The 26,542-nt window shown below is 43.4% G+C and overlaps 1 protein-coding gene across 1 annotated transcript in view; it reads left to right on the top strand.

Annotated features, from left to right (window-relative positions):
* COLEC12 (collectin subfamily member 12) overlaps nucleotides 1–3,827 on the top strand; it is a 182,351-nt gene extending 178,524 nt beyond the window's left edge. Inside the window, exons 9-10 of the mRNA XM_003924795.4 lie at nucleotides 604–749; nucleotides 2,085–3,827. Of these exons, the coding sequence (XP_003924844.1) occupies nucleotides 604–749; nucleotides 2,085–2,104 (166 nt within the window). The 3' untranslated portion in view covers nucleotides 2,105–3,827. The remainder of the gene's footprint in view (nucleotides 1–603; nucleotides 750–2,084) is intronic.
* Nucleotides 3,828–26,542: the final 22,715 nt, after the last annotated feature.

Below are 26,542 nucleotides of genomic sequence, written 5' to 3'. Positions count from 1 at the left end.
AAATTACTGTTTCTTTCTAAAGCAATCAACCTTCTACAACTTCGCCAGACAATCATAACCAGTTATTTGTAATTGTACGTTCTTGTAAATGTTATCAAAGTCTTTCACTTTCTCTTCCTGGCTCTTGCACTTGTAAGAGGCAAGATATCGAAATGTACAAGGTCCCTCTGGGTTCTCACAAGATCGTGTGTGTGTGTGTGTGTGTGCGCGCGTGTGTGTGTCATGGCCTCATAATGCATAGATATGCACACACATATATACACATGCCCAGAAGTCAGCATTCCCAGGACACATTAGAAAGTCATTCATCTAACGGTACCAAAGCAAGATATACTCCCTCTGCATTGTAATGAACCAGTCTAGTGAGTTGATTTCATTATAGCAAAGATCACAAGCCTGCAGGGAGATGCCATGTTGTGTATTACTCTATAAAACAGTAACTCCTTATTCTGAATAAGACCACATACTGCTTTTTAAACTGCATTTTCATTCCAGGACAAATGACATGCTTCAGTTTTGTTTTTTATATTTCTCTGCTGCTCTTGAGTAAAGAAAAGCTTTGCATTACTGTGCAAATAACACTCAATTTCTGTTTTGCTAAAGAAATTGGAAAGCTGGACAGCCAGATAACTGGGGTCATGGCCATGGGCCAGGAGAAGACTGTGCTGGGTTGATTTATGCTGGGCAGTGGAACGATTTCCAATGTGAAGACATCAATAACTTCATTTGTGAAAAAGACAGGGAGACAGGTAAGCAGTAGATGGGACTTAAGAGGGAGCTGCCAGTTTCTGTCCTGTGAAAAGGTGAGGGATGGTGAGTACAAGGGCCCTGAATGCAGGCTCTGCAGTTAGGTTCCAGTTCTGGTTCTGCCCCTTATTAACTGGGCAGGTGATTAACCTCAGGGGAATAGTCACAGTATCTTCTTCATGAGGTTGTTGTGAAATTTAAATAATAAATGTGCCTCACGCGTAGGAAGTACTCAACGAATGCTAAACTAACTGATCCAGATAAATATCTTATACTGTGAGTTAATTTTTCTTTTAGATATAGCACCAATGTTTGTCCTTTTTCATAAACATTCATACACAGCCAATCCAGGTGGGCAAGCATTCAATTCCACGTGTATCTATTGAGCATCTACTATAGGCCATATGCTGTGATACATAATAGAGGGAGATTGTCTGGGCTGCTTATAAGCTCATAAGCCAAAGCAGCTTTTGGAGATTTTCTTGACTTCAAAGGCTATGTATCTAAAGCTTCATTTAACACATGACCCTCTTTGGAATGCGACATCTTAGTTTTCTTCACCAGAATGAGATTAAAAGTTTGAGATGGGGGATGGAGGAAATGGGAAATGAATGCCAATGGCTATGGGGTTTCTTTTTGGGGTGATGGAAATATTCTAAAATTAGATTAGATTGGTTCTAAATTGCATAACTTTGTAACTATACCAAAGACCATTGAATTATATACTTTAAATGAGTGAAATATACGATTTGTGAATTATATTTCAGTAAAGCAGTTAGTTTAAAAAGTTAGCAGTAAACAAAAACCTCAAATATATTTTTGCCAAATTATTTTTGGAAGTAAGTGGGGCATAAATTATCCATATTGCTATTCAACAGACAATTATTGAGCACCTTTGATGTGTCAGGCATTGCTCCAAGTGCTGGGGACCTTAAAACATGTAGACACTCACAGCTCGGTCAGCTGAAGGGGAAAACACAGATATCTAAACAAGAGATTAAAATTGATGGTGACAAGTAACTCAGATTTGTCTTTTGTATGCTTTGTTTAGCCATTTGGAATTTGAGTAGGGACCAGGCTTCCCCAGAATAGGCTCTTTCAAAACAAAACTTAGCTTTTCATCTGAGTAAGATCTTCTAGACATTTCTTTGAAAATATAAGCATTGTTGAATCATGTATTTTAGACACTTTCCTGTAAAAATACACGTTCCTTTTTTTGAATTGCACGTTAACTTTATTATTTAAGAAGAACTATCCAAGTGGGCATTGGACATTAAAAAGAAGAAATAAAAATAAATAAATAAATAAACTAATGCCCATTCTTATTTCTCTTTTAGTACTGCCATCTGCATTATAACGGACTGTGATGGAATCACATGAGCAAATTTTCAGCCGGCTCTCAAAGGACAGTCCTTTCTAATTGCATCACCTTCTCATCAGACTGAAAAAAAAGCACTGAAAACCAATTACTGAAAAAGATTGACAGCTAATGTTTTTTACCATCCGTCATTACCCAAAGACTTGGGAACTAAAATGTTCCCCCGGTGTGATATGCTGATTTTCAGTGGGCTGAATTGCATAGATTTTCCTCCATCAGTAACCATGCAATTATACAAATTATATCTTCCAAAGTATGGAGCACTCCAATCAGAAAAAGGCTATCATTGGTTGTTGAGCTATAGGAAGAACTTAAGCATATACTGTATAAACAGTACCATACATTCCTTAAATCCCAAGTGTAGGAAAAATATGCAGACATACAGATATATAGGCCAACTCTTAGTAATAATATGAAATATACTTAAAGAGCTTTTAAAACTTTGTATTTTTGTACAAAATATTTACCTTTTACAATTTTTTCCTTTTTTTTTTTTTTTTTTTTTTTTTTTTGTCATTTTACCAGCATAATACATGGAGCCAAAGAAAACAACAATGGTACTAATAAAAACTCATAGGGTTTCCTGTCAGATTTGATTCTACCCAGTGGCAATGAATTTTTTCAGTTGTGGTTTTTAAAAAATAATTAAATATACATGTATATATATATATTTTTTTTAATGTTTCATTTCCTCAGAGGAGTCAATCACTTGAAATATCTAGAAATATCCTTGCAGATTTTGCTAGTGTCAATCAGGGCTGCGCACATGCAAGGCTCAGTGAAGCAGGCTGTGCCTTGAGCCCATCACCAGCCAACATTCTTGACGTGTGCCTGACCAGACACGAAAGAAGTGGTCAACTCAGGATGTGCTTCTACTTCATTTTGTTGGAGTCAGAAGGTGGAGGGAATGGAGAGGTATCTGTTGGGAAGGGCACTGAATCTCGCTATCTAGAAGGCCCTATTTCATGGGTGAGTTATGACTGTACTTGGCATCAGACCCCTCCCTATCAGAGCCAACATTAACTGTCGGGAATGTATGGGGTCACATCAGCCAAAGACAGAGATGCTAGAAAGATGGGAACCAGCTACATCCAAAGTTTGTTTTCTTAAGTCACATTCCAAAAACATAACTCCAAGGCATATGCATGATCAAATGCAAGAATGAACTTTTGGGCACTTTGTGGAACTCTTAAAGGAACCGTTCCAGCTGGGTGCAGTGGCTCATGTCTGTAATCCCAGCACTTTGGGAGGCCGAGGCAGATGGATCACTTGAGGTCAGGAGTTGGAGACCAGCCTGGCCAACATGGCCAAACCCCATCTCTACTAAAAATATGAAAATCAGCCAGGTGTGGTGGTACATGCCTGTACTCCCAGTTACTCAGGAGGCTGAAGCAGGAGAATCGCTTGAGCCCAGGAGGTAAAGGTTGCAGTGAGCCAAGATCATGCCACTGCACTCCAGCCTGGGTGAGAGAGCAAGACCCTGTCTCAAAAAAAAAAAAAAGAAGGAATCTTTACTCTTTGCCCATCTTCCTTCCACTCCTTGCTGTTGGAAAGTCTAGTATGAAAAGGGCTAAATCTAGGCATTAAATATAACTGATACTCGAAGGTAAGATTTCCATCCAACAGATTTCTTCTCCTCCCTCCCAAGTGTCTTCCCAGGCAATGCTGCTACCTACCCCAAATAAAATGGTGAAAGAATAAAGACAGAGTTTGACTTTCCCACCTGCAACCGTGTGGACTATATTACTTTGCCCACAATCTGCCTTCCCCATTCATGCTGTTTTCACAGCCCGGTAATGGCCAACTGCTCAGCACCTGTGTGCTCTGCTGTCAGGCAGGCAGGACCAGGACTCACGGTCATCCAGGCCTAAACTGCTGAAGCCTGCAACACGAAGCAGGCACTGAATTCTATTACCTCTTCAGGCTCAGCAGCCTTTAGAGACTACACTGAATCCTCTTTTTCATGCTCTGCCTGTTTTTCAAGTGTCAATTAAAATTTGCGTTCCGAAGAAACTTGAAAATAAGTATCTGATAACATCTCAGGGTAGACTAGTATTAGCTTTTACAGCTGAAGTTATTCCTCTCCTAGCCCTAATAATAACTTATCGAGTGCTTATTATTTATCAGGCACTGGTCAAAGTGCTTCAATCAGAGTGTCTCACCTGCTCCTCCCAGCAGCCCTAGAAAGTAGGTCTTACCACACTCCCCATTTCACTGAGTAGTGAGACAGGATTCAGATGTAAGCTTTGAAAATGTTCTAATTTTCTTTAGAAGCAAGGGTCCTTCTTAATAGCATACTGAATAAAATCAGATGAATAATCACACATTATAAGAGGCCTCCTGTATGTCTCTATATTTAGCTATTTACATACCAGGTTTCTTTTCCATTTGTTTTTATTTTTAAAATGAAGTCTTGCTCTAGTCACCCAGGCTGGAATGCAGTGGTGCGATCTCAGCTCACTGCAACCTCTGCTTCCTGGGTTCAAGTGACTCTCCTGCCTCAGACTCTAGAGTAGCTGGAACTACAGATGCGTGCCACCAGGCCCGGCTAATTTTTGTATTTTTAGTAGAGAGGGGGTTTCACCGTTTTGACCAGTCTGGTCTTGAACTCCTGACCTCAGGTGATCCACCTGCCTCGGCCTCCCAAAGTGCTGAGCCACCATGCCTGGCCTACACACCAGGTTTCTATTCACCTACTCACAATGATGCTCTTTTGGAGTGGAGAGTTTTAGTAAAATATGGGGCCTTAAGGTAACTGACTTGCTACTTTAAGAAGATAGAAATTGTTTTTTTACTTTAAATGGCTTTTGAAAGAATGAATGAGCAACAAGGCAAAAAATAAAAACTTTCTTTTCTTTTTCTAAGATTAATGTTCAACAACTAGGTCCTTCCAACAGTTTAGCACTTGAAGCTGAAGCAGACAAAAAATAGCAATAGCCGCTCCCATTTAAAAAAAAAGTTTAAGGAAACAGCTGTATAAATCAAGAAACAATACCATGCATGTATATTTTGCCTCAGATGACAAAACTGATCTCTTCTTGAGAAAGTAAGCATGTTAACTCATTCATCAAAGTCATATAATAATAGTTGACATATACCACTTTTCACATACATTATCTCTTCTAATCTTCATGCAAATCTATTGTTCCTGTTTGAGAAATGAGGAAACGAGGCTCAGGTTGAAGACTTGCCTGTGGCTCACATTTCTGTCACAGTCACTTTCCAAAAGGCAAATCTGATCAGGTTCCCCACTCAGGTCCCCAAATCTGAGTCCATCCTACCCCTCACCCCTGGCTTAATATCTTCCAAATGATCGTGGTTGGCCACAGGACATCCCTGCAGGGGCCATAAGGCACTTAGGGCCTGGTTCCCAACTCCGAGTCTAGCCTTCTTTCCAGCTGGGACCTATCTCCCTTGCCCTGGCACTAGCACAGCCAGACTATGCACCTGCACCTTCCACCAACCTCTTTCTTACCTCAATACTCCCCCTGAGTTTTCTTTCCTGGTCCTCTTTACCTGGAAAAAAACCTCCTTTAAGACTCAGCTCAAGCATCACTTCTCATCTGAATCCTTTCCCAACAAACCCCACTTGGAGGTAGAACTGACTCCTGCACAAAGTGCTCTGCGTAATGAAAGAGAAAACCCCTTTACTGCATTAGATAAGCTACAGGTTAGCTGAAAAGCCTAAAAATTACTGAATTAAGAGAGAGGCCATGCGTGGTGCCTTATGCCTGTAACCCCAGCACTTCGGGAGGCCAAGATGGGAGGATGGCTCAGGCCCAGGAGTTGGAGGCCAGCCTGGGCAACATGGTAAAACCCCATCTCTACAAAAAATACAAAAGTAATCTGGGCATGGTAGTGCTTGCCTGTAGTCTAAGCTACTGGGGAGGCTGAGGTGGAAGGATTACTTGAGTCTGTAAGGTTGAAACCGTGCAGTGAGCCGAGATCGTGCCACTGCACTCCAGCCTGGGTGACAGAGTATGACACTGTCAAAAAATAAAAAAGCCAAGTGCAGCAGCTCATGCCTGTAATCCTAGCACTTTGGAAAGCTAAGGCGGGTGGATCACCTGAGGCCAGGAGTTCGAGACCAGCCTGGCCAACATGGCCAAACCCTGTCCCTACTAAAAAATAAAAAAAATTAGCCAGGCATGATGGCGGGCATCTGTAATCCCAACTACTCCAGAGGCTGAGGCACAAAAACCGCTTGAACCCAGAAAGTGAAGGTTGCAGTGAGCTGAGATCGCGCCACTGCACTCCAGCCTGGGTGACAGAGTGAGACTCCGTCTCAAAACAAACAAAGAAACCTTAAAAGAGCTAAAAGGTGAGAGAAGCCAACCAGGAGAAGTGAAGGAATTCATGATGTTGCTAATATTGGTGCGTGTGTGTGTGTGTGTGTGAATGGAAGATTTTGTAAAAGACTCACTTGGTAAACCAGACTCATTCTCTTCATTCTCTTTACCAAAATATGGCCCTGTGTCAGAGAAATGTCTTAGAACCTGTCCTAAAAGGCAGTGTGATGGGGCATCTCATTTCTTAGTCATACTCAGCAGTTCTAGAAGCACAAGCAAATTTTTCAGCCTTTCTAAGAATCTGTTTCTCTGTGCAATAACTTCATTTTTCTCAAAAGAATCCCTTAATGGCATGGCATCATATTTATTTTCTAAGTCACAAGGCAGATGTTGACAACATTTTGTTCCTCACTTTCATCCTTCCTCTCCCACATACGCTTGTTCAAATAAGTATGTAGCATCCACATGAGCAGAAGGCCAGGGGAAAGCAGCTTGAGAAAACCAATTTTAATTTCTCAGAGGTTTTTGAATGGATTTCACATTTTTTCAGTGAAAGAGTATTTGAATGAATGATCTCCAGCCAGCCCTGCTTTCCATAGCTGAGATTGTATCCCAGCCTCCAGCCTCCTCCAAGGACTTATTAGCCTTGAGTTTGTAAAGCAGGGATCACCGTGCAACTTGGGGACAGGGTCAGCAGCCAGGGCTGGGGCTCCTTCTGATGATTCAAAGACAGGTAATTAAATGGGCTTAACCAAGGGGTCTCCATTTAGTCCTCTGGGCCAGGAATGGAGAATTGTCCATTGGCTGGTCTTCCAACATTTGCTGCCAGAGTTTGCTATATTCCTTAATCATCACTTATTGCTTATACCCCACTAAATCATGCCTGGAAGCCACAGGGAGTTGTAAGGTTCTTAAAATCAATTCCTATGCCATGGAGTAAAAGAGCTGGCTCAGGCATGACATAAATGAGTATGAAATGCCAGCTCTAGAAGAGCTATTATAACACCTACTGTGGTTAGGAGCTTGACCTATATTATCTCCAGCTTTTATTCAGGGAAACTGAAGATCAGACTGGTTAAATATCTTTTATCTAAGGATAGAAAAATCTATCTTCAGGGAGATAGATTTTTACGGGTTCCCTTGGCTTCCAGCAACCAGTTGTGTTTGGCCAATGAGAAGCACTGGCAGAAGAAAGTGAAGTTGAGGTGTTTATTTCCCTGGCTTCCTCTCTGAAGGTCACTGGGGATAGGTTTCATCCCTCTGCAGAAGGCCATATGTACCGTCAGTTGGTCTAGCACTCTCTATCCTGCCAGTGTTACTGCATGCCCAGGCTGGAATGTGGTGACCTGATGTCAACTCACTGTAGCCTCAACCTGTTGCACTCAAGGTATCCTCCCACCTCAGCCTCCCAAGTAGCTGGGACTGCAGGCGCTCGCCACCATGGCTGGTTAATTTTCATATTTTTTGTAGAGGCAGGGGTCTACCATTTTGCCCAGGCTGGTCTCAAACTCGTGGGCTCATGTGATCTGCCCATCTTGGCCTCCTGAAGTTCTGGGATTATAGGTGTGAGCCACCACACCAGCCTGGTTCAGCTCTCTGTCCACCTCCAGGAGTAGTAACCTCCTCTTGCTCTTAGTGATGCTCACAGCTGCCATTACCTAAAGATCCTACACTATCCTTTGTTGTTTTCCCTAAAGCTCACCCACATCTTTGCCAGTTGCCCCTTTATTAAACTCTCCTCAATTACCCAGCTTGAGTGTGCCATCTTTTTCTTGTCAAAGCCTGATTGACACCCCCACCCACCCCCGACCACATCCACTTCCATGGCTTGAGGGCCTCTGCTCATCTTATGCTTGGCCTGCACTCTACCACATAATGTATCCCCTTCTCTTCATGGGTGCAAACATGAGTCCCCTTTCAGGGCACAGCCCATGTCCCCTCCTTCCTCCATATGTTCCATCCCCCAGCGAGCCTCTGCTAAGATCCACTGCCTGCACCACAACATCAAGCCTTTGTTTTGTACAAAACCACAGCAGACTCTGAATTGCTCAGGGGGTCTTGGGAAGACTGTGAAGGTACCACAGTGGTTGGGAGAAGAGTATTTGCAGAGCAGGTGAAATTCCAGATTACTAGTCAGAAGGACTACATATTTATCTCATATGTGTGATTTCATTTCAGGTTCACTGTTTCTAAAGAGTTTGAAAATGTTGATGCAGTCCCCTAGTCTTCAACTTTGTATGGATATAACTCTAATCTACCCAAAATGAATAAAATGAATTTAAATATCTCCCAAATCAAGGAGTTTTTGTTCTCCTTTTATTATAGGGCATAGACTAGAGGCAGATGAAGGATAGAAGAATGGAAGGATAGATGCATGGATGAATAAATGCATGGATGGATGGATGAATCCATTGAGGGACGGATGGATGAATGCATGGATGGATGGATGGATGGATGGATGCACAGATGAATGAATGGGCAGACTTGGTCCTCACCATAAGCAGTTTCTCCATAGGTTCCTCCTCCTCCTCATGGGCTGTAGGAATATATCATTTCATTTTTTCATAAATCATACTGGAAGCATCTCTCCTGGCACCTTGACCAAAATCCAAAAGGCCAACTAAAGGGGACTGAAGGTCAGAGGGATGTGGAACAGGTTGGCTGGATCCAGCCCCACGAGGCAGCTCTAGTTCCCAACTACTGAGATATGGAAGTGGCACAAGAGAAATGGCACAGAAGTCTGATGCTTTGGGAAATCCCACTCATACGTATAGAAGGCAAGAATCCTCAATGGACCTGCAAACATGTTTTTTTTTAAATCTATAATTTCAGCCGGGCGCGGTGGCTCAAGCTTGTAATCCCAGCACTTTGGGAGGCCGAGGCGGGTGGATTACGAGGTCGAGAGATCGAGACCATCCTGGTCAACATGGTGAAACCCCGTCTCTACTAAAAATACAAAAAATTAGCTGGGCATGGTGGCACGTGCCTGTAATCCCAGCTACTCAGGAGGCTGAGGCAGAAGAATTGCCTGAACCCAGGAGGTGGAGGTTGCGGTGAGCCAAGATCGCGCCATTGCACTCCAGCCTGGGTAACAAGAGCGAAACTCCATCTCAAAAAAAAAAAAAAAAAATCTATAATTTCTGCTCTCCTCCAGAAAAGATTTCTTACCTCCAACCTTTCACTATGATGTTCAGAGATAGTGAGATGAATACAATATCCGTTTTTCTCTTTCTTCATCAGCATAATTACCACGTTGTAAGTGCTGTAGCACTCACACCACCTGGTTTTTTGCTTGTTTGTTTGCTTCTTCGTCTGTTTAGAGATGAGTCTTGCTATGTTGCTCAGGCCAGCCTCAAACTCCAGGGCTCAAGTAATCCTCCCACCTCATCTCCCAAGTAACTGGGACTACAGACACAAGGCACTGTGCTGGTCTGTTATCTGGTTTTTTGATGGTGCTAATAACGTTTTTTTTTTGTTTTTTTTTTTGTTTTGTTTTTTTTTTTTTTTTTTTTGAGACGGAGTTTCACTCTTGTTGCCCAGGCTGGAGTGCAATGGCACGATCTCGGCTCACCGCAACCTCCGCCTCCTGGGTTCAGGCAATTCTCCTGCCTCAGCCTCCTGAGTAGCTGGGATTACAGGCACACGCCACCATGCCCAGCTAATTTTTAGTATTTTTAGTAGAGACGGGGTTTCACCATGTTGACCAGGATGGTCTCGATCTCTTGACCTCGTGATCCACCCGTCTCGGCCTCCCAAAGTGCTGGGATTACGGGCTTGAGCCACCGTGCCCGGCGCTAATAACGTTTTAAAAAATCAACTTTTATTTTAGGTTCAAGGAGTACATGTGCAGATCTGTTACATAGGTAAATTGCATGTCATAGGGGTTTAGTATTCAGATAATTTTGTCACCCAGGTATTAAGTATAGTACTTGATAGTTTTTTGACCCCACTCCTCTCCTCCTGCCTCAAGTAGGCCCTGGTGTCTATGGTCCCCATCTTCGTGTCCACGTATACTCAATGTTTAGTTCCCTCTTATAAGTGAGAACATGCAGTATTCAGTTTTCTGTTCCTGCATTAATTCGCTTAGGATAATGGTCTCCAGCAGCATTGCTGCAAAGGACATGATTTCACGTCTTTTTATGGCTGTGCAGTATTCCCAGAGGTATATGTACGACATTTTCTTTATCCAGTCTACTGTTGATGGGCATCTAGGTTGATTCTATGTCTTTGCTAATATCTTATTTTAAAATAGTCTGGATTTCAGATCCTATAAGATGCCCCTTAATTGAAGCTCTGCAAAGAAATAATCATTTTACACCAGAACTTCACCTATTTCAACCCTGTACCTACAATCTCTCTGGGCAAAAGTTACCGAGAGTCCTAATGACCAGCACCTTCATAGAGACTGTGGTGTTTCTTCAAAAAAGAAAAAAAAAAAAAAGCCTAGAAAAAGATAGAAAGATAGATGACAGATAGAGCCAGGAATAGGGAAAGAGAGGCTGGGGACCAACTGGGAGTGCAACTGTTACTTTTCAACTCAGAGTCTATTTGAACGAGTCCTTCTTTCCATAGAAAAAGCACTGCCCTGCCCCCAAAATCCTCTCGGGTCCTCCCCTGAACCCCAAGCCTGAGTTTTAGATTTTAACAGAGTAGGAGGAGCTGACTCCAGAGCACACATTCCTTTTAGGGTATTTAAAAAAAAAATACCTGCTCAAGATCCTCTGTGCTCACTTTTCAACTGCGTAGAGCCCTGGAAATTATTTTTTCCTGTTTTCATTTTCCTTCCCAGGCAGCAAGGCCCCATGCATTGCATTTTCCAGAGTCTTCCATAAGAATTGGCTCCTTGGCCAAATGGCCCTCAGCTTACTGACGGGCACCCTGCAACATCAGGCACCTAGTTAGGCCAGAGCAGGGGAAGCCAGGAACCCTGTATTGGGTAGCATATACAAATACAGTTTGGAAATGAACCCCCTGGCAGGGCCTCTGCTCCCCAGGAGCCGATCTGCCAGGAGCGGCTGGTTCCAGCAACCTGAAACCCCCACGGGAAGGTACCCAGCACCCGTGAAACGCAGGCAAGGTTGACCTGCGCCACCACCTCTTCGTGAGAACATGTAAATGAGGCCGGAGTCTCATCCTTGCAGGTCCAACTCCCCTTGCTATTTCTGAAAACTGATCTCATACTTAGTGTTGGGGATGATGTGTGTTACTCCTCAGTAAGAAAACGTCACCTCTCATGAGGAAAAAAAAAGCAATCTCCAAGATTAGCATTGGAAGGACAGTGTCCTGGGCTGCACTGCCTGACACGCTCCCCTAAGCCTCACATTCTCTCAGGGACCTTGCTGACCAATCCCTGCTGTCATCACAGGCAGGGAGGGGAGTGCTGTTAGTTCAACACTCACACCCAAGTGTGGATCAAATCTCTTCCTGTTATTCTCTGAGGGACAGCAGAGATAAGGTCAGGTCTGCAGAAGGCTGTTACAGCAAAACAAAAGGCAAATAGTCATGGAAGGCGTCCAGTTCCTAGACAACCAGAACTTGTGATCCGTGGAGGATCTCAGGTAAAAGAGGGATCCCTGAATTCCTCCCTTCCTCACCCCAGGATTGCCTCCAGATGTCACCTTTAAAGCCTCATCCTGGAGAACCCTCATACATGTAGCCCAAGGAAGCACCACTCTCCCACCTAGCGAGGTCCATGTTTCCACTCTAAGAATACACCTGCCACGGGACACTAACGCAAAGACAGACCTCAGCTTTCAGGCAAGATTCCAGACTTCCTACGGGACTAGGACCGGAATAATCTAAACTCGGTAAAACCCCAAAGCCACAAAACTGACAGAAGAGACTGGGGGAAGGTGATAGGGAGGGAGCAGACACACTTCCATGAAAAGCCTGCGATGGTGATGCTTCATCCAAAGAATTATCTCCCCAGAGATGGACTCTGGGGAGGATTTGGGGGATAGGAGGAAAAAGGCGGGACTATGTAAGTGTAAATGAACAACTTTTACAACCACCACGCTGAATGAACAAAACACTAGAATGTGACTTCTGATACAAAGCCCATTTATAAAATCCATGAATGCGTATTTTTTTAAAAAGCTTTAAGAGATCCTCTCAAAAATCATGCTTAGGGCCGGGCGCGGTGGCTCAAGCCTGCAATCCCAGCACTTTGGGAGGCCAAGGCGGGTGGATCACAAGGTCGAGAGATAGAGACCAACCTGGTCAACATGGTGAAACCCCGTCTCTACTAAAAATACAAAAAATTAGCTGGGCATGGTGGCGCGTGCCTGTAATCCCAGCTACTCAGGAGGCTGAGGCAGGAGAATTGCCTGAATCCAGGAGGCGGAGGTTGCCGTGAGCCGAGATCGCGCCATTGCACTCCAGCTTGGGTAACAAGAGCAAAACTCTGTCTCAAAAAAAAAAAAAAAAAAAAAAAAAATCATGCTTAGTGGCTGGGCATGGTGGCTCATGCTTGTAATCTCACCACTATGGGAGACCGAGGCAGACGGATCGCAAGGTCAGGAGATCAAAGCCATCCTGGCCAACATGATGAAACCCTGTCTCTACTAAAAATACAAAAAAAAAAAAAAAAATCTGGGCATGGTGGTGCACGCCCGTATTCCCAGCTCCTCGGGAGACTAAGGCAGGAGAATCTCTTGAACCCAGGAGGCGGAGATTGCAGTGAGCTGAGATTGTGCCACTACACTACAGCCTGGGTGACAGTGCGAGACTCTGTCTCAAAAAAATAAAATAAATAAATAAAAATAAAATCACGCTTAGTAACTTTAATATCCTTTTTATCACAGAGATTGTCACTATGCAAGCCCTGTGCTATTGAGAAAAGTTGAGGCCTGCTTCACTGCTCCATGACCCATCCTATACTTTGGTTTTTTTCTTTAGAGACTGGATCTTTCTCTGTTACCCACGCCTGGAGTGCAGTGGTGCAATTATAGCTCACTGCAGCCTCAAACTCCTGCACTCAAGCGATTCTCCTGCCTTAACCTCCCAAGGAGTTGGGACTACAGGCACACACCACTACACCCTACTAATTTTTAAACATTTTTCTAATGAGGAAGGTCCTGGTCAAGTTGCTCAGACCAGTCTCTTGAACTCCCAGCCTCAAGCAATCCTCTAGCCCCAGCCTCCAGAGAGTCACTGGGATTATAGGAAGGAACCATGGTGCCTGGCACAATTCCTACGCATAAAGCCAGCCTGGGGAATGGCCCAGCTAGCATCCTGTGCTTACCTCGGAAGAGCCACCAGCGGGAGAGAAAGGGCCCCAAGGCAACCTCAGAGGAATTAGAGGTAGGGGAGAAGTGGGGGAGAACACCAGCCTCACTTCTCTCTGGTTATCGCTTTTCTCTCATTACTCCCTAAGCCAGATAGATCTCCAAAATCTCGTCAGTAGAAACAGAAAAATCGGTCACATGTAGCGGATTTATGTGCCTTTACAAACAAACAAAAAAAAAGGCTGGATGTGGAGCTCACAAAAATAGAACAGACAAGAAGAAAGGACTCTGAGTGGAAGCTGGGGGAATGGAAGAGATATTGAGTCCTTCTCTTTTATTTTCTTTGAGCTTGAGGTTTAGAGATATTGAGTCCCCCTCTTTTCTTTTCTTTGATCTTGGAGTTTAGGGACTCTGTAATACTTTTCAAAGTTGTTTTTTTGTTTGTTTGTTTTTTGTTTGTTTGTTTGTTTGTTTGTTGAGACGGAGTTTCACTCTGTTACCCAGGCTGGAGTGCAATGGCACTATCTCGGCTCATCACAACCCCCGCCTCCTGGGTTCAGGCAATTCTTCTGCCTCAACCTCCTGAGTAGCTGGGATTACAGGCACGTGCCACCATGCCCAGCTAATGTTTTGTATTTTTAGTAGAGATGGGGTTTCACCATGTTGACCGGGATGATCTCGATCTCTTGACCTCGTGATCCACCTGCCTCGGCCTCCCAAAGTGCTGGGATTAAAGGCTTGAGCCACCGCGCCCAGCACTTTTCAAAGTTTTTTGATTAATTGCATATCCAATATATGTATATAGATCACCACCTCTAGTGGGCTGAATGTTTATGTCCCCCCAAAACTCATATGATGCCCCAACCCCTAGTGTGTGGTATTAGGAGGTGGGGGAAGTGATCATTTCATGAGTGTGGCACCCTCATGAATGGGATTCATGCCCTAATAAGAAGATGCATGAGAGCTAACTTCCTCTCTTCCTCCTTCCTTCCCTCTCTCTCTCTCTTTCTTTCTGTCTGTCTGCCATGTGAGGATACAGCAAGAAGGTTGCTGTCTGCAAGCCAGGAAATACCTCACCAAATACTGGATCTGTCTGCACCTTGATCTTAGACTTCCCAGGCTCAGAACTGTGAGCAATAAATGTTGTTTAAGCCACCCAGTCTGTGACATTTTTGTTACAGCAGCCCAAACTAAGACATCACCCAAGTTCTTAAATCAGACATCTTCATGCCCCATCTTTCCAAATGGAGGATGAATGAACCCTTGATATATACCCGTGTGTTTATAAATACACATATACATACTGACTTATCCACGAACCAAAGTGAGTGGGTCCAAGTCACATATAGTGTTTGAATTCATGTGCACACAAATTACCCCTCAGCAACCATTCATCCTGGTCCTTGCTCATTCTTGTGATAGTCCCGACATTGGCTGGTGGAAGTTTCTCCTGCTTCTGAAGCCTTCAATTACTCTCAGTATTCATTTGCTAGGAATATCATACCAGGGTACTGCAGCCAGGGTGCCTTAAACAACAGGCATGTATTTCCTCATAGTTCTGGCTGCTGGAAGCTCAACATCAAAGTGTCAGCTAGATTGGTTTCTGGTGAGGCCTCTTTCTCTTTGACTTGTACACGGTCACCTCCTTGCTGTGTCCTCATGTGGCCTTTTCTCTGTGTGTGCCTGTGTCCTAATCTTTTCTTCTCAGAAAGGCACAGGCATATTGGATTAGGGCACACCCATATGATCTCATTTTAATTTAATTACCTCATTAAAGACCCTATCTCCAAATACAGTCACATTCTGAGATATTAGGGGTTAGGACTCCAGCATAGGAATTCCGGGGGACACAGTCCAGCCCATAATACTCTCCATGCCTCCTTCACTCTTAGTAAATGCCTATTTCTCCTGTTTTATTAAAAAGGTTGAGGCCAATGAAATGTGCTCTTCAAACTCCCTCCTGCCCACTTTAATATCCATCTGTATTATTCTGTTCTCATGCTGCTAATAAAGACATACCCAAGACTGGGTAATTTATAAAGGAAAGAGGTTTAATGGACTCACAGTTCCACATGGCTGGGGCGGCCTCACAATCATGGTGGAAGGCAAAGGAGAAACAAAGGCATGTCCTACCTAGGGGCAGGCAACGGAGCATGTGCTGAAGAACTGCCCGTCATAAAACCATAGATCTAGTGAGACTTATTCACTGGCATGAGAATAGCACGGGAAAGACTCACCCAATGATTCAATTACCTCCCACCAGGTCCCTCCTACAACATTTGAGAATCATGGCGGCTAGAATTCAAGATGAGACTTGGGTGGGGACACAGCCAAACTATATCACTGTCTGTCCCTTTACCTACTCATTCCTTCTTTGTTGGTGAAGAAGATTCTCTCACTTGTGCTACAGAACTCCCTCCAACTGTGTCCCCCATCCCCTCTATGCCTGTCCCCAGAACTGGCACTAACTCACTGCACTGTTGAAAGGTGCCACCCCTTTGCCCCCTCGGAGAACAGCCACTCCAGGGAGCCCTCCGTTGCATTCTCAGCCTCTTCCCTGCTGCTTGTTCCTTCCCTTCCCCTCAGTTCCTCTCATTCCTAAAAACAATTGCTTTAGTAAAAGGAAAACTATAAAAAAGAATTTTCATTTTTTCTTTTACATTGCCACCTTTCCTGTCCCCTTCCTGTCACTGGCACACTTCTTAAAAGAATGGTCCAGACCTGCAGCCACCAATTCCTTCCTGCCTTCACACTGCTTCACCCCTTGCAGATCTGGTTCCCACAGTCCTCCTAAAAAGGGGCTCTCTACCGTCAACTGGTGACCACCTGAGGTTTTGTGGGGATTCAATTAGAAAATGCCGGTAAAACATTTGGAGCCCAGCATCGGGCCCATGGCAGTGACCCCGGTTGTCACTACTGCGCTGTGACCCTGGCCTGCAGTTATTCCTCCTGTACACTGACTGTAACTTTGCACCTTCAGGGGACAGGGCCACCTCTGCTACAGAAAGAGCCCAAATGTTCAGGACGGAGCTCCTCAGAGCCCAAAGTATGTGCCAGAAGGCTCTTCCTAGATGAATTCCCTCATTGACGGGACAGGTGCTAGCCCAAAGAAACAGAAGCAAATGGCCATAGACACAGCTCTGCTTTCATCCTTTAAATCCACTCTCTTCACACACACCTACAGCACACATCTCTCTTTTTCGCAGTCAGTTGTCCCTTCTTTGCAGTATTTTGAAGCCTTAAGAGGTCCATCGTCACTTCCGTTGATTTGTTACTCCTTTTCTCTACATGCAAAGTCAGCTCTGTTCGCCCCCTCCCACCCCGTTTCCCCCACCATCTGTCTTTCTAGGACAGACTTCTTATCCTTTGTTCTGCCAGTCGAGAGTCGAGGAAAATGATAACACAAGTATCAATCATTTTAGAAGATTTATTTGTGAAAGTGAAAGACACACCTGGGAGACAGGTCTATGTCTTTCTCCAAACGTGATTTTTAGGGCTCCAAATTTAAAGGGGAAAGGGTGGGATATTGGGAAGCACACAGTTTTCACATAAACAAAAGGGGCAGAGGAAAAATGTGGGGAATCTGCATCTTACCCAAGACAACACAGACAAAATGGGGTAGGGGAACAATCAGATACACATTTGTGTCTGGCAGTCAGGGTGATGGCACTTGTAAATCTATGGTATCAATTTTCATTGCCATGGTGAAGTTTTACCAGCTCACCAGGAATTTCTTTGTGGGCAAAACATGGGGGAGGCGAGTAGCCTTTCATCTTGTAGCCATCTTATTTAGGAACCAAAAGGGGGAGGCAGGTTTGAGATCAGATTAAATACAGATCAGTTTAGGATTCTGTTTGTTTCTTAATTCAATTTGATTTCTATTTACTGGGTGCATTTCATGTATAAGGCACTGTGCCAAGTGGCAATAAAAATGTAAATAGTCCTCTTCTGCAAACGAGGAATGAGAAGGGGAAAAAAAGTACGACGAGAAAGACCTAGCTACAGTCTCAAGAGGTGCCTATTGCCTAGTGAGGGGCGGGGTAGACACATTCAGGGAACTCAAAAATCCCAGCAGAGGGTCAGTGCCTTCAGAGAGGAACAAAGGATGCATTAGAGAGTTTAAAAAGTTGTTCTGGTCGGTGTCTTCACAGAGGATGTAGCATTTGAGGCAGAATTTGTAAGGAGGGCCAGATTTCACTGGAGGGTGTAGATGAAGGGTATTCCACCTGGGAAAGCCAATCAGGAATATAGAAATTCCAAACTTCTTGGCCCTGTATGGACCCCAGACCACATGCTATTAGAAGGAGGTCCCAGTTTGTTCCCTGCTTCCGCCCCCAGTCCCAGACTGTCTGAGACTTCAGTTTTTGTATGGAGTTCGCAAAGAAACAGAAGCAAATGGCCATAGGCACAGCTCCTTTGAATACGGAAATATACAAAAGTGCTTTTTTGGGAAGATGGAGAAAAGTTGGCTTTGGGAATGTGAAAGGAAATTAAATTTGGGGACCATAAAACAATCTAGCCAAAGGGAAAAGTCAAGCTGGGAACCTGCTACTCTGGAGACTGAGGCAGGAGAATTGCTTGAACCTGGGAGGTTGCAGTGAGCCAAGATCACACCACTGCACTCCAGCCTGGCCGACAGAGCAAGACTCCATCTCGAGAAAAAAACAGTTGGGCTGAGTAGTTTGAGACCAGCCTGGGCAACAAGGTGAGACTCCATCTCCAAGAAAAATTGAACTTAAAAAATTAGCCGGTTGTTGTGGTGCACAACTGTGGTCTCAGCTACATGCGAGGCTAAGGCATGAAGACTGCTTGAGCCCCGGAGGTCGAGACTGCAGTGAGCAGTGTTCTCACCACCACGCTCCAGCCTGGGTGACACAGCAAGACCCTGTCTGAAAAAAAAAAAAAAAAAAAAAAAAAAAACAATTGGGCTTGAAGAGCAACTCCTTAATCCCACCCAGGGACTTTTTAGTCTATGAATCAATACAGTGGGTAAATTATTAAATGTCCCCCTAGCATTGTATTTGGAAGAAATCTCAAGAAAAAGATTATTTCTTTCCATCTCATACTAGACCAAGCATCAGCATCCTACAGTCCACAGGCCAAATACAGCCCACTGTCTGTTTTTATAAATAAAGTTTTATTGGAACACAGCTGGGCTCATTGTGTACTGTCTATGGTTGCTTTTGAACTACAATGGCAGAGTTGAATAGTTCCAACAGAAACCATAATGGCTTGCAAACCTGAAAATATTCACTATCTGTCTCTTTGCAGAAAATGTTTGCCAATCCTTATAGTAGATATATAATTTATTCTTCTATAGTGCTTAGAAATTATTTCACACAGCCCAGGCATGGTGGTTCACACTCGTAATCTCAGCACTTTGGAAGGCTGAGGTGGGTGGATCACTTGAGGTTAGGAGTTTGAGGCCAGCCTGGCCAAGATGGTGAAACCCTGTCCCTACTAAAAATACAATATTAACCAGGCATGGTGGCATGTACCTATAATCTCAGCTACTCTGGACTCTGAGGCAGAAGAATTGCTTGAACCTGGGAGGCAGAGGTTGCAGTGAGCCATGATCACACCACTGCACTCCAGCCTGGGCAACACGAGTGAAACTCCATCTCAAAAGAAAAACAGAAAGAAAGAAGTAATTTAACACATATAATTTTATTGATTTAGGACCAAACACCTCTATGGATTAAGATATTTTGTCAATCATACTGTTATTATGTTGCTATTATGCTTCTACTTTACAAATTGAGGACCTGGGGGCTCAGAGTGTTAATGGACTTGCTGCTGGGTAGCAGAGCCCTAGAACCCAGTCCTACTTCCATTCTACTATCTTGCTATTCCCTTACAATATAATAATAATATTATTGGGAGTCATAATGTGACCTGCAGTCTTTAAAGCTTTATTAGCTTTAAAAGCAAAGTAGTACCTTCAAAACCACTCTTATAAGAGGTCACCAACAACAGCACCACTGGTCAGAAATGTCCCTTTGGCTCAGCCTTAGAAGTCCCAACCCAGCCCGAGGCCACATCAAGTTTCCTGCCTACGGAAATGAGGTTAGTGGCAAGTCTTGAAGTCACATCACATGGCATGTGCCCTATGTCACAGAAGCAATATTTACATCATCCTCCAGGCAGAGGCATTTTATAAAAGTAGCACATCAAGTCATGACTGTCAAAAAGTTAAAAACATAATTTTTAAAAGGCAATTTACCTGCCTCAGCCTCCAAAGGTGCTGGGATTATAGGCATGAGCCACCATACCTGGTACTGATCATTTTATTGTCTCCATAGTTTTGTCTTTTCCACAACATTACACAATTGGAATTATACAGTATAATTTTCAGAATGGCTTCTTTCCATTAGCAATATGCATTTATGGTTATGTTCTAGATTTTTGTAGCTTGATATCTCGTTTCTTTTTGTTGCCAAATTACATTCCATTGACAGGTATACCACAGTTAATTTATCCATTCACCTATAGAAAAACATTTGTTATTTCCAGTTTTTGGCATTATGAATAAAGCTGCTACAAACATTCATGCTTATAACCCTTTTTTCACAAACTATGTCCTGACTACATAGGATGTGGATATTCATGTCTTGTTTACTTTAAACCAGTTTTTCTGTCCTGCTAGCTCCATCATTAATAACATGTACCCATTGTATACTTGTATGAAAATATGTTTTGTTTTGTTTTTTTGAGATGGAGTCTTGCTCTGTTGCCCAGGCTGGAGTGCAGTTACCTACAAGCCTATTCCGATGATTGTAACACATCTCTAGCTATCTTCTGCCATAAGATAGATGGACTCTGAATTAACCTTATTTTTTTTTTCTCCTGATACAGAGTTTCGCTCTTGTCGCCCAGGCTGGAGTGCAGTAGCACGATCTCAGTTCACCGCAACCTCTGCCTCCCAGGTTCAAGCAATTCTCCTGCCTCAGCCTCTCAAGTAGCTGATACTACAGGCGGGCACCACCATGCCTGGCTAATTTTTGTATTTTTAGTAGATACAGGGTTTCACTATGTTGGCCAGGCTGGTCTTGAATTCCTGATCTCTTGATCTGCCTACCTAAGCCTCCCAAAGAAAAATACATTTTTTAAAAATATATATTTTTAGAGATGGGGGTCTCACTATGTTGTTCAGGCTAGTCTCAAACTCTTGGGCTCAAGCCAGGTTCCTGCCTCAATCTTCTGAGAGCTGGGATTACAGGTGCAGGCCACCATGCCTGGAACGAAAATTATGTTTCATGCTAATGTAAGATGTAATATAATGTATGTCTCATGCTAATGTAAGACGTTCATAATAGAGAAAACCAAGTGCATTGTATAAGGAAACCCTCAGTGCTATCTTCTCAATTTTTCTGTATACCTAAAACTCTTCTAAAAAATAAATTATATTTTAAAAAATAAAAGTTGTTAGAATAAGACTGCTAAACTGGATACAAAACTGTCTCACCGAGCAATGGAGTCATAGCCTTTGGAATTATATTTTTAGCCAAACAGAAGTTAACTACCCATACTCTGCCAGACAAAAATCATTTGCAGTTTACCAGTTATCTTCACTAACATCTAACTTTATAGCATTTGAGCCACAATCTATATAGTCATCAATGTTACATTCCCCTGGAATTTCAGATGGCCCTTGGATGGGCTTGTGAGTCAATACTGCAGGGTGACATTTGCATGCATCTATAGTCATCCTTTAACCTAATTGTTACATAACTTTATCTGAACCAACATAACTCATAACCCTTATGCTTCTTTCTTCACAGAAGCCACGATGATGAGCCTGATCCATGATTCTTAACTGGTAGGTCATATGTAGCACTGTGGCATGCCATAAACCCATTGCTAATATGCAGCCAATTTTTGATCAGGGTATAAATTTCATTTTTGGTACAACTGGAATACTCGCTGTTGCAGACATGTTCAAAAGATGAAACACAGAGGTGAGAAGTTTGTGAAAAGGGAAATAGAGCTATGTGCAACTCTGTAATTATAGGAGCAAAATGTATTTTTTATTTTTATAGATTTAAGGGGTACAAGTGCAGTTTTGTTTCATTGATATATCATGTAGTGGTGAGGTCTGTGCTTTTAGTGTACCCATCACCTGAATAGTGTACATCGTCCCCAAGAGGTAGCGTTTTCACCATCTGACCCCCACACCACCTTTTGGGATCTCCACTGTCTATTCCACTCTCTATGTCCATGCATACCAATTATCTAGCCCCCACTTATAAGTGAGGAGATGTGATATTTGACTTTATGTTTCTGAGTGATTTCACTCAGGATGTCAGCCTCCAGCTCCATCCGTGTTGCTGCAAAAGATGTGATTTTATTCATTTTTAATGGCTGAGCAGTATTGCATGTTATATATGTGCCACACAAAATGTATATTTTTATTGGGCCAGTACCAAAGGTGAATTTTATACTTATTTAAGTATGTCAGTGAAAGTTCAAGGCAGTGAAAAGCTCTTCTCAAGTATCAATGGCCTGAAAAAATGCCAGGTGAATGAGGCAATAACTGTGGATGCTTCTATAGACACCATGAGAAAGTGTTAAACCCTAATACTGATGGCATGGTAATTATTGATACTTACTCATTTACTGTGGTTTTCGGTATTTCATTCTCTTCAGGTATGCCACCAAAAATTGCAGCGTTCAAGAATAGGCTGGAGACCTATGAGCTGAGAATCATTGACCCAAATCATTAGTATGTCAAGACTAAGCAGAAGCAATATCATGGGCATTGAGTGAAAGGCCAGTAGATTTTATGGCCCTATCTGCAAAGTTTCTGCTTTCATGATCAAGCGTTAGACAAAAACACTTCTGGGCCCATTAAGGCCATTTCAAGAAATAACTCATACGTTGAGAATTCATCTCCAACCAACTGAGCTGGAAGTGCCACACGTTCTCATAGAAACTCCCCTGAAATCCCGAAGCACTTCTCAAACATAAATTAACTTGAGCACTTTTGCTGCAGGGGACTGCGCACAGATATTCATTCAGGTATTCATCAAAGATTCATACAGTCAACAACACAGGGCACCCCCACCCCGCCCCCGCCACCATTATGTTCCAGATGTGCCAGGTGAGGGAGCCATTCTTGAGTTCCCTTGAAAGCAGATCCCAAGATAAAGGCTTCACTTCCCTCCCTTGCCCTCATTCTTGATTTCACTCACCCTTGGCCAGCACTCCAGATGGTCAAGGCTGCCTGCCTGAGGGGCAGACCCAGAGCTTCAGCGCTGAGTCCTTGGCTGCCTCTGCCTCATCAAGCCACAGCTATAGCACTCGCCTATTTCCTGTCATCCCCTGAGTATGGAAGAACCGAGAGATGCCCCACTGAGTCCCCCAGGTTCCAGTCACACTCCATGATGTCAGAGCAGTCCTAGCTCCTCTTGAGAGTTAGGGTCAATTTCACCTGTCAGTGTAGCAATTCTTTTCTTTGCCGGTTTGTTCACTGACACTGAATAGCCTCAAAGGACCTGGCAGGAGTCACAGCTTCAAGTTCAATGAATGCCTGGTTTCCCCTGTGAGAGCCAGAACCATGAATATGACAGAACCTAAAGCCGTAAGCTTGAGAAGCAGTGATTGTAAAGAAATCCAAAGCTACTTCTACTCCCCAGCTCCTGTACCTGTGAGTTCTAGTTTTTGGGAACATAGCACCATAGCCACTGTTTTCGTGCCTATACTACATACTGGAGAGCAACACCCTAATCCTACAGGCTATTGCCCCACAGCTAGCACCCTACCTGAGCCTTCAAATAATCTTTCCACTCTCCCATTAGACTAGTTACTTCCAGTTGATCCAGTAACTGATAAGAGCAGTGGATCTCATGGTCATATGCCCATTGCTACAATTGGGTATTCTGTGAGTGCTGGGATGGTGCTGCTAACACCATAGGTTATCAATTCTGATAAGGACAAAGTAAAATTGGAATCAATCTGCTACCAAGTGGCTGGTCTAGTCTTAAGAAATGGTGTCAGCCGGGCGCGGTGGCTCATGCCTGTAATCCCAACACTTTGGGAGGCCGAGGCAGGCGGATCTCGAGGTCAGGAGATCAATACCAGCCTGGCCAACATGGCGAAACCCTGTCTCTACTAAAAATAAAAAACTTAGCCAGATATGGTGGCAGGCACCTGTAATCCCAGCTACTTGGGAGGTTGAGGCAGGAGAATCACCTGAACCTGGGAGGCAGAGGTTGCACTCCAGCTTGGGTGACTAAAGCAAGACTCCATCTCAAAACAGAAAAAAAAAAAAAAAATGAAAAAAAGAAACGGTGTCATGGTGAAGGTTCAACATTAGCTATCTATGTCCACTAAAGGAGACATCTTGTCCACCTCATTGTTGAGAGCTTCCTCTACAGTGGGAGCTCCCTGGTGGGCATTAATTTAATCTAAGGCACAAAAATACACATACTTTGTGTCTGCAACTGTATGTCTATCCTCATGCCTCTCCCTTACGTTTTATTGTCACAGACCTTCCTATCTGGTTCCTTCTGGTCCTTGACCACTTAAGCAGCCAAGCCATTCATCTTTGCCCCGGAGTCCATGCCAATCTGCTCTCAGGCCATTTCTCCCTGCTTATAAAGTGAGCCACCATGTGTACTGCTTATATTTCTGCCCATGTTCCTTAGGGCCACCCCGAGAATGACTATATTGCAGCAACAGTCTATTTTCAGCTAGCACCAAGACCCTGTGATCTTTCTTTCACTCTGCTGATAAGTGATAGGTAGCTGGTTAATTTTCCTGCCGTGGTAAGTTGAGGGAAAATATGTGATGTGAGCGAGACTCTTTGGCACTTAAGTTTGTGCATTTCCTTGGCAACTTACCCTTGGAGTAATGCGAGGCTGGGGAATACACAGTTTCTCCCATAAGCTCCTTTCCCAGTGGGTGGTCACTCCTACTCTAGCGACTGGCCAGAACATGACACCCTCTATGGAGCAGAGCAGAAAAATGCCGATAGTGCCAGATCCCACTCTGCCTCATTTTCAGGGGCACATGTTAGTCTGTGGCTGTTATTGCCCATTTGGAAGCCACTGCTATAGAAGAATGAAAAACCACAATTTGGATTGGGTCAATCCTGGCTCACAAATTGTGTCCCAGCCAGTTGAGAGACTGGCATTCCTAGGAGAAAAGAAAAGTTAAGAAATTTGCAAGAGGCCTGCCTTCTGTTGATTTTTCCAAGGATTTAGTAGTTGCTGGAGGCTTCAAAGTATTGAGTGACTAATCTCCCTTCCTTTTTTCTAAAATCTCACATGGTGAGCATTTATTTCCTGAAAAACTGCCAAAACAAGAATTGCTTTTTAGAGGTGGCATATTATTTTAAAATGTAAAATGAAGTCCTGATAGCAAATATTATCAATATAGGTACTTGAATCCGCATACAGCAACTTAAGAAGTATTTCCTTGTTTTGGTTTAGGGGCTTGGGAATGAGAGAGAGAGACAGAGACAGAGACAGAGAGAGAGAGAGAGAGAGAGAGAGAGAGAGAGAGAGAGAACTTGCCATGTTTCTTAAATGCTTATATTTCTCTGAGATTCAGGCTTGCTTATGGGATGAGAACAGTCAATCCAGGACAGTTGGCAACTCCAGGTAAAAATGAGCCTTTGATTTGTTTTTAGTTGTGTTATTACACATCTCAAAGCAAGGTTGCAAACTGGCAGTGCCCTGGAGAAAAGGAGAGAACTGGCCACCATCCACACCTTCCTTTAGGGAGGCCTCCAGACAGCTTGGAGTAGAGCCATGCTGAAACTGACCACACCAGGCCTCCCTGAGCTGTCCTGAATTGCAGTAGCACCCTCCAAACCAATGTTCACATAAGTCACTCTGCACAGGCCCATCTAGATGCTGATGCACATTTATTACGTGGGTGTTTGTGCATGTCCTAAGAAGTTAGGCTGGAAGATGGTGGTAAAACAGTATGGAAACCACTACCTGTTATTGCCATTTTGTAAAGGTGTAGATCTTGCATTCCAGAAAAGTGCTTATTGAAAGTAAGATATTTGTCTCAAGAAGCAGATGCGCTTAGGTACACACAGACATACAGATGGGAACAACAGACACTGGGGACTCCAAAAAGGGAGATGGAGGGAGGGGAAAGGACTTAAAATTCTTCTGTTGGGTACTATGCTATGTTCACTAGCTGGATGATGGGATCAACAGAAACCCAAACCTCAGCATCATGCAATATACCTTGTAACAAACCTACATATGTGCTCCCTGAATCTAAAATAAAAATAAAAGATATGAAAAGAAAAAAAAAAGAAGTAAACATGCAGTTCATCTGAAATTTTAAAGCATTTTCCAAAAATAATAACAAATCTCATTTTAAAGGAAACAGTGTAAATGTCTTGTGTATCATGAAATTTCATTGATTAATAAGTCATGTTATTTGTGAACTGTTGCAGGATCAAACTTTCAACCTACTGTACAAATTACCAATTGATCATTTGGGAAAGGAACCAAAGGAAGGCCTTTTCATCACACTAATGCAAAAAGACACACAAAGCATGACCCAGATATTAAAAAGGGGTCAGCACTTTTAGTGGATGCCATTCATGGTTGAACTGAGGAGCCTGCTGTCTGGGAGCCTTGAAAACAAAGAAAATGATGAAGGAAAGGTCGGGAAAATGGCCAGGGTGAGACACAATGGTGTGATCAGGAGGATCTGAAAGGGGTCTAGCTTCAATAAAAAGACAAGATGTAAAAGGATTCCATTATTCTAGCTTCTTCCCCACCCTCCTAAAAATTTGAATCCAACAAGACAGCATCCTTCATTGCAATGTATCTGCCCTTTTCATCATGGTTACAGTTAGAAGAAGAATGCACTAATTAGAATAATACTAGTTGCTATAACAAACAGACCCTTACAATAGTGTATAAGATCCAAAG

The sequence above is a fragment of the Saimiri boliviensis genome, chromosome 13 (genome assembly GCF_048565385.1).
Source record: "Saimiri boliviensis isolate mSaiBol1 chromosome 13, mSaiBol1.pri, whole genome shotgun sequence".
Classification (NCBI taxonomy): Eukaryota; Metazoa; Chordata; class Mammalia; order Primates; family Cebidae; genus Saimiri; species Saimiri boliviensis.
Note: the sequence above shows the minus strand (reverse complement) of the source record. Positions and strands in the feature narration are given on the sequence as shown.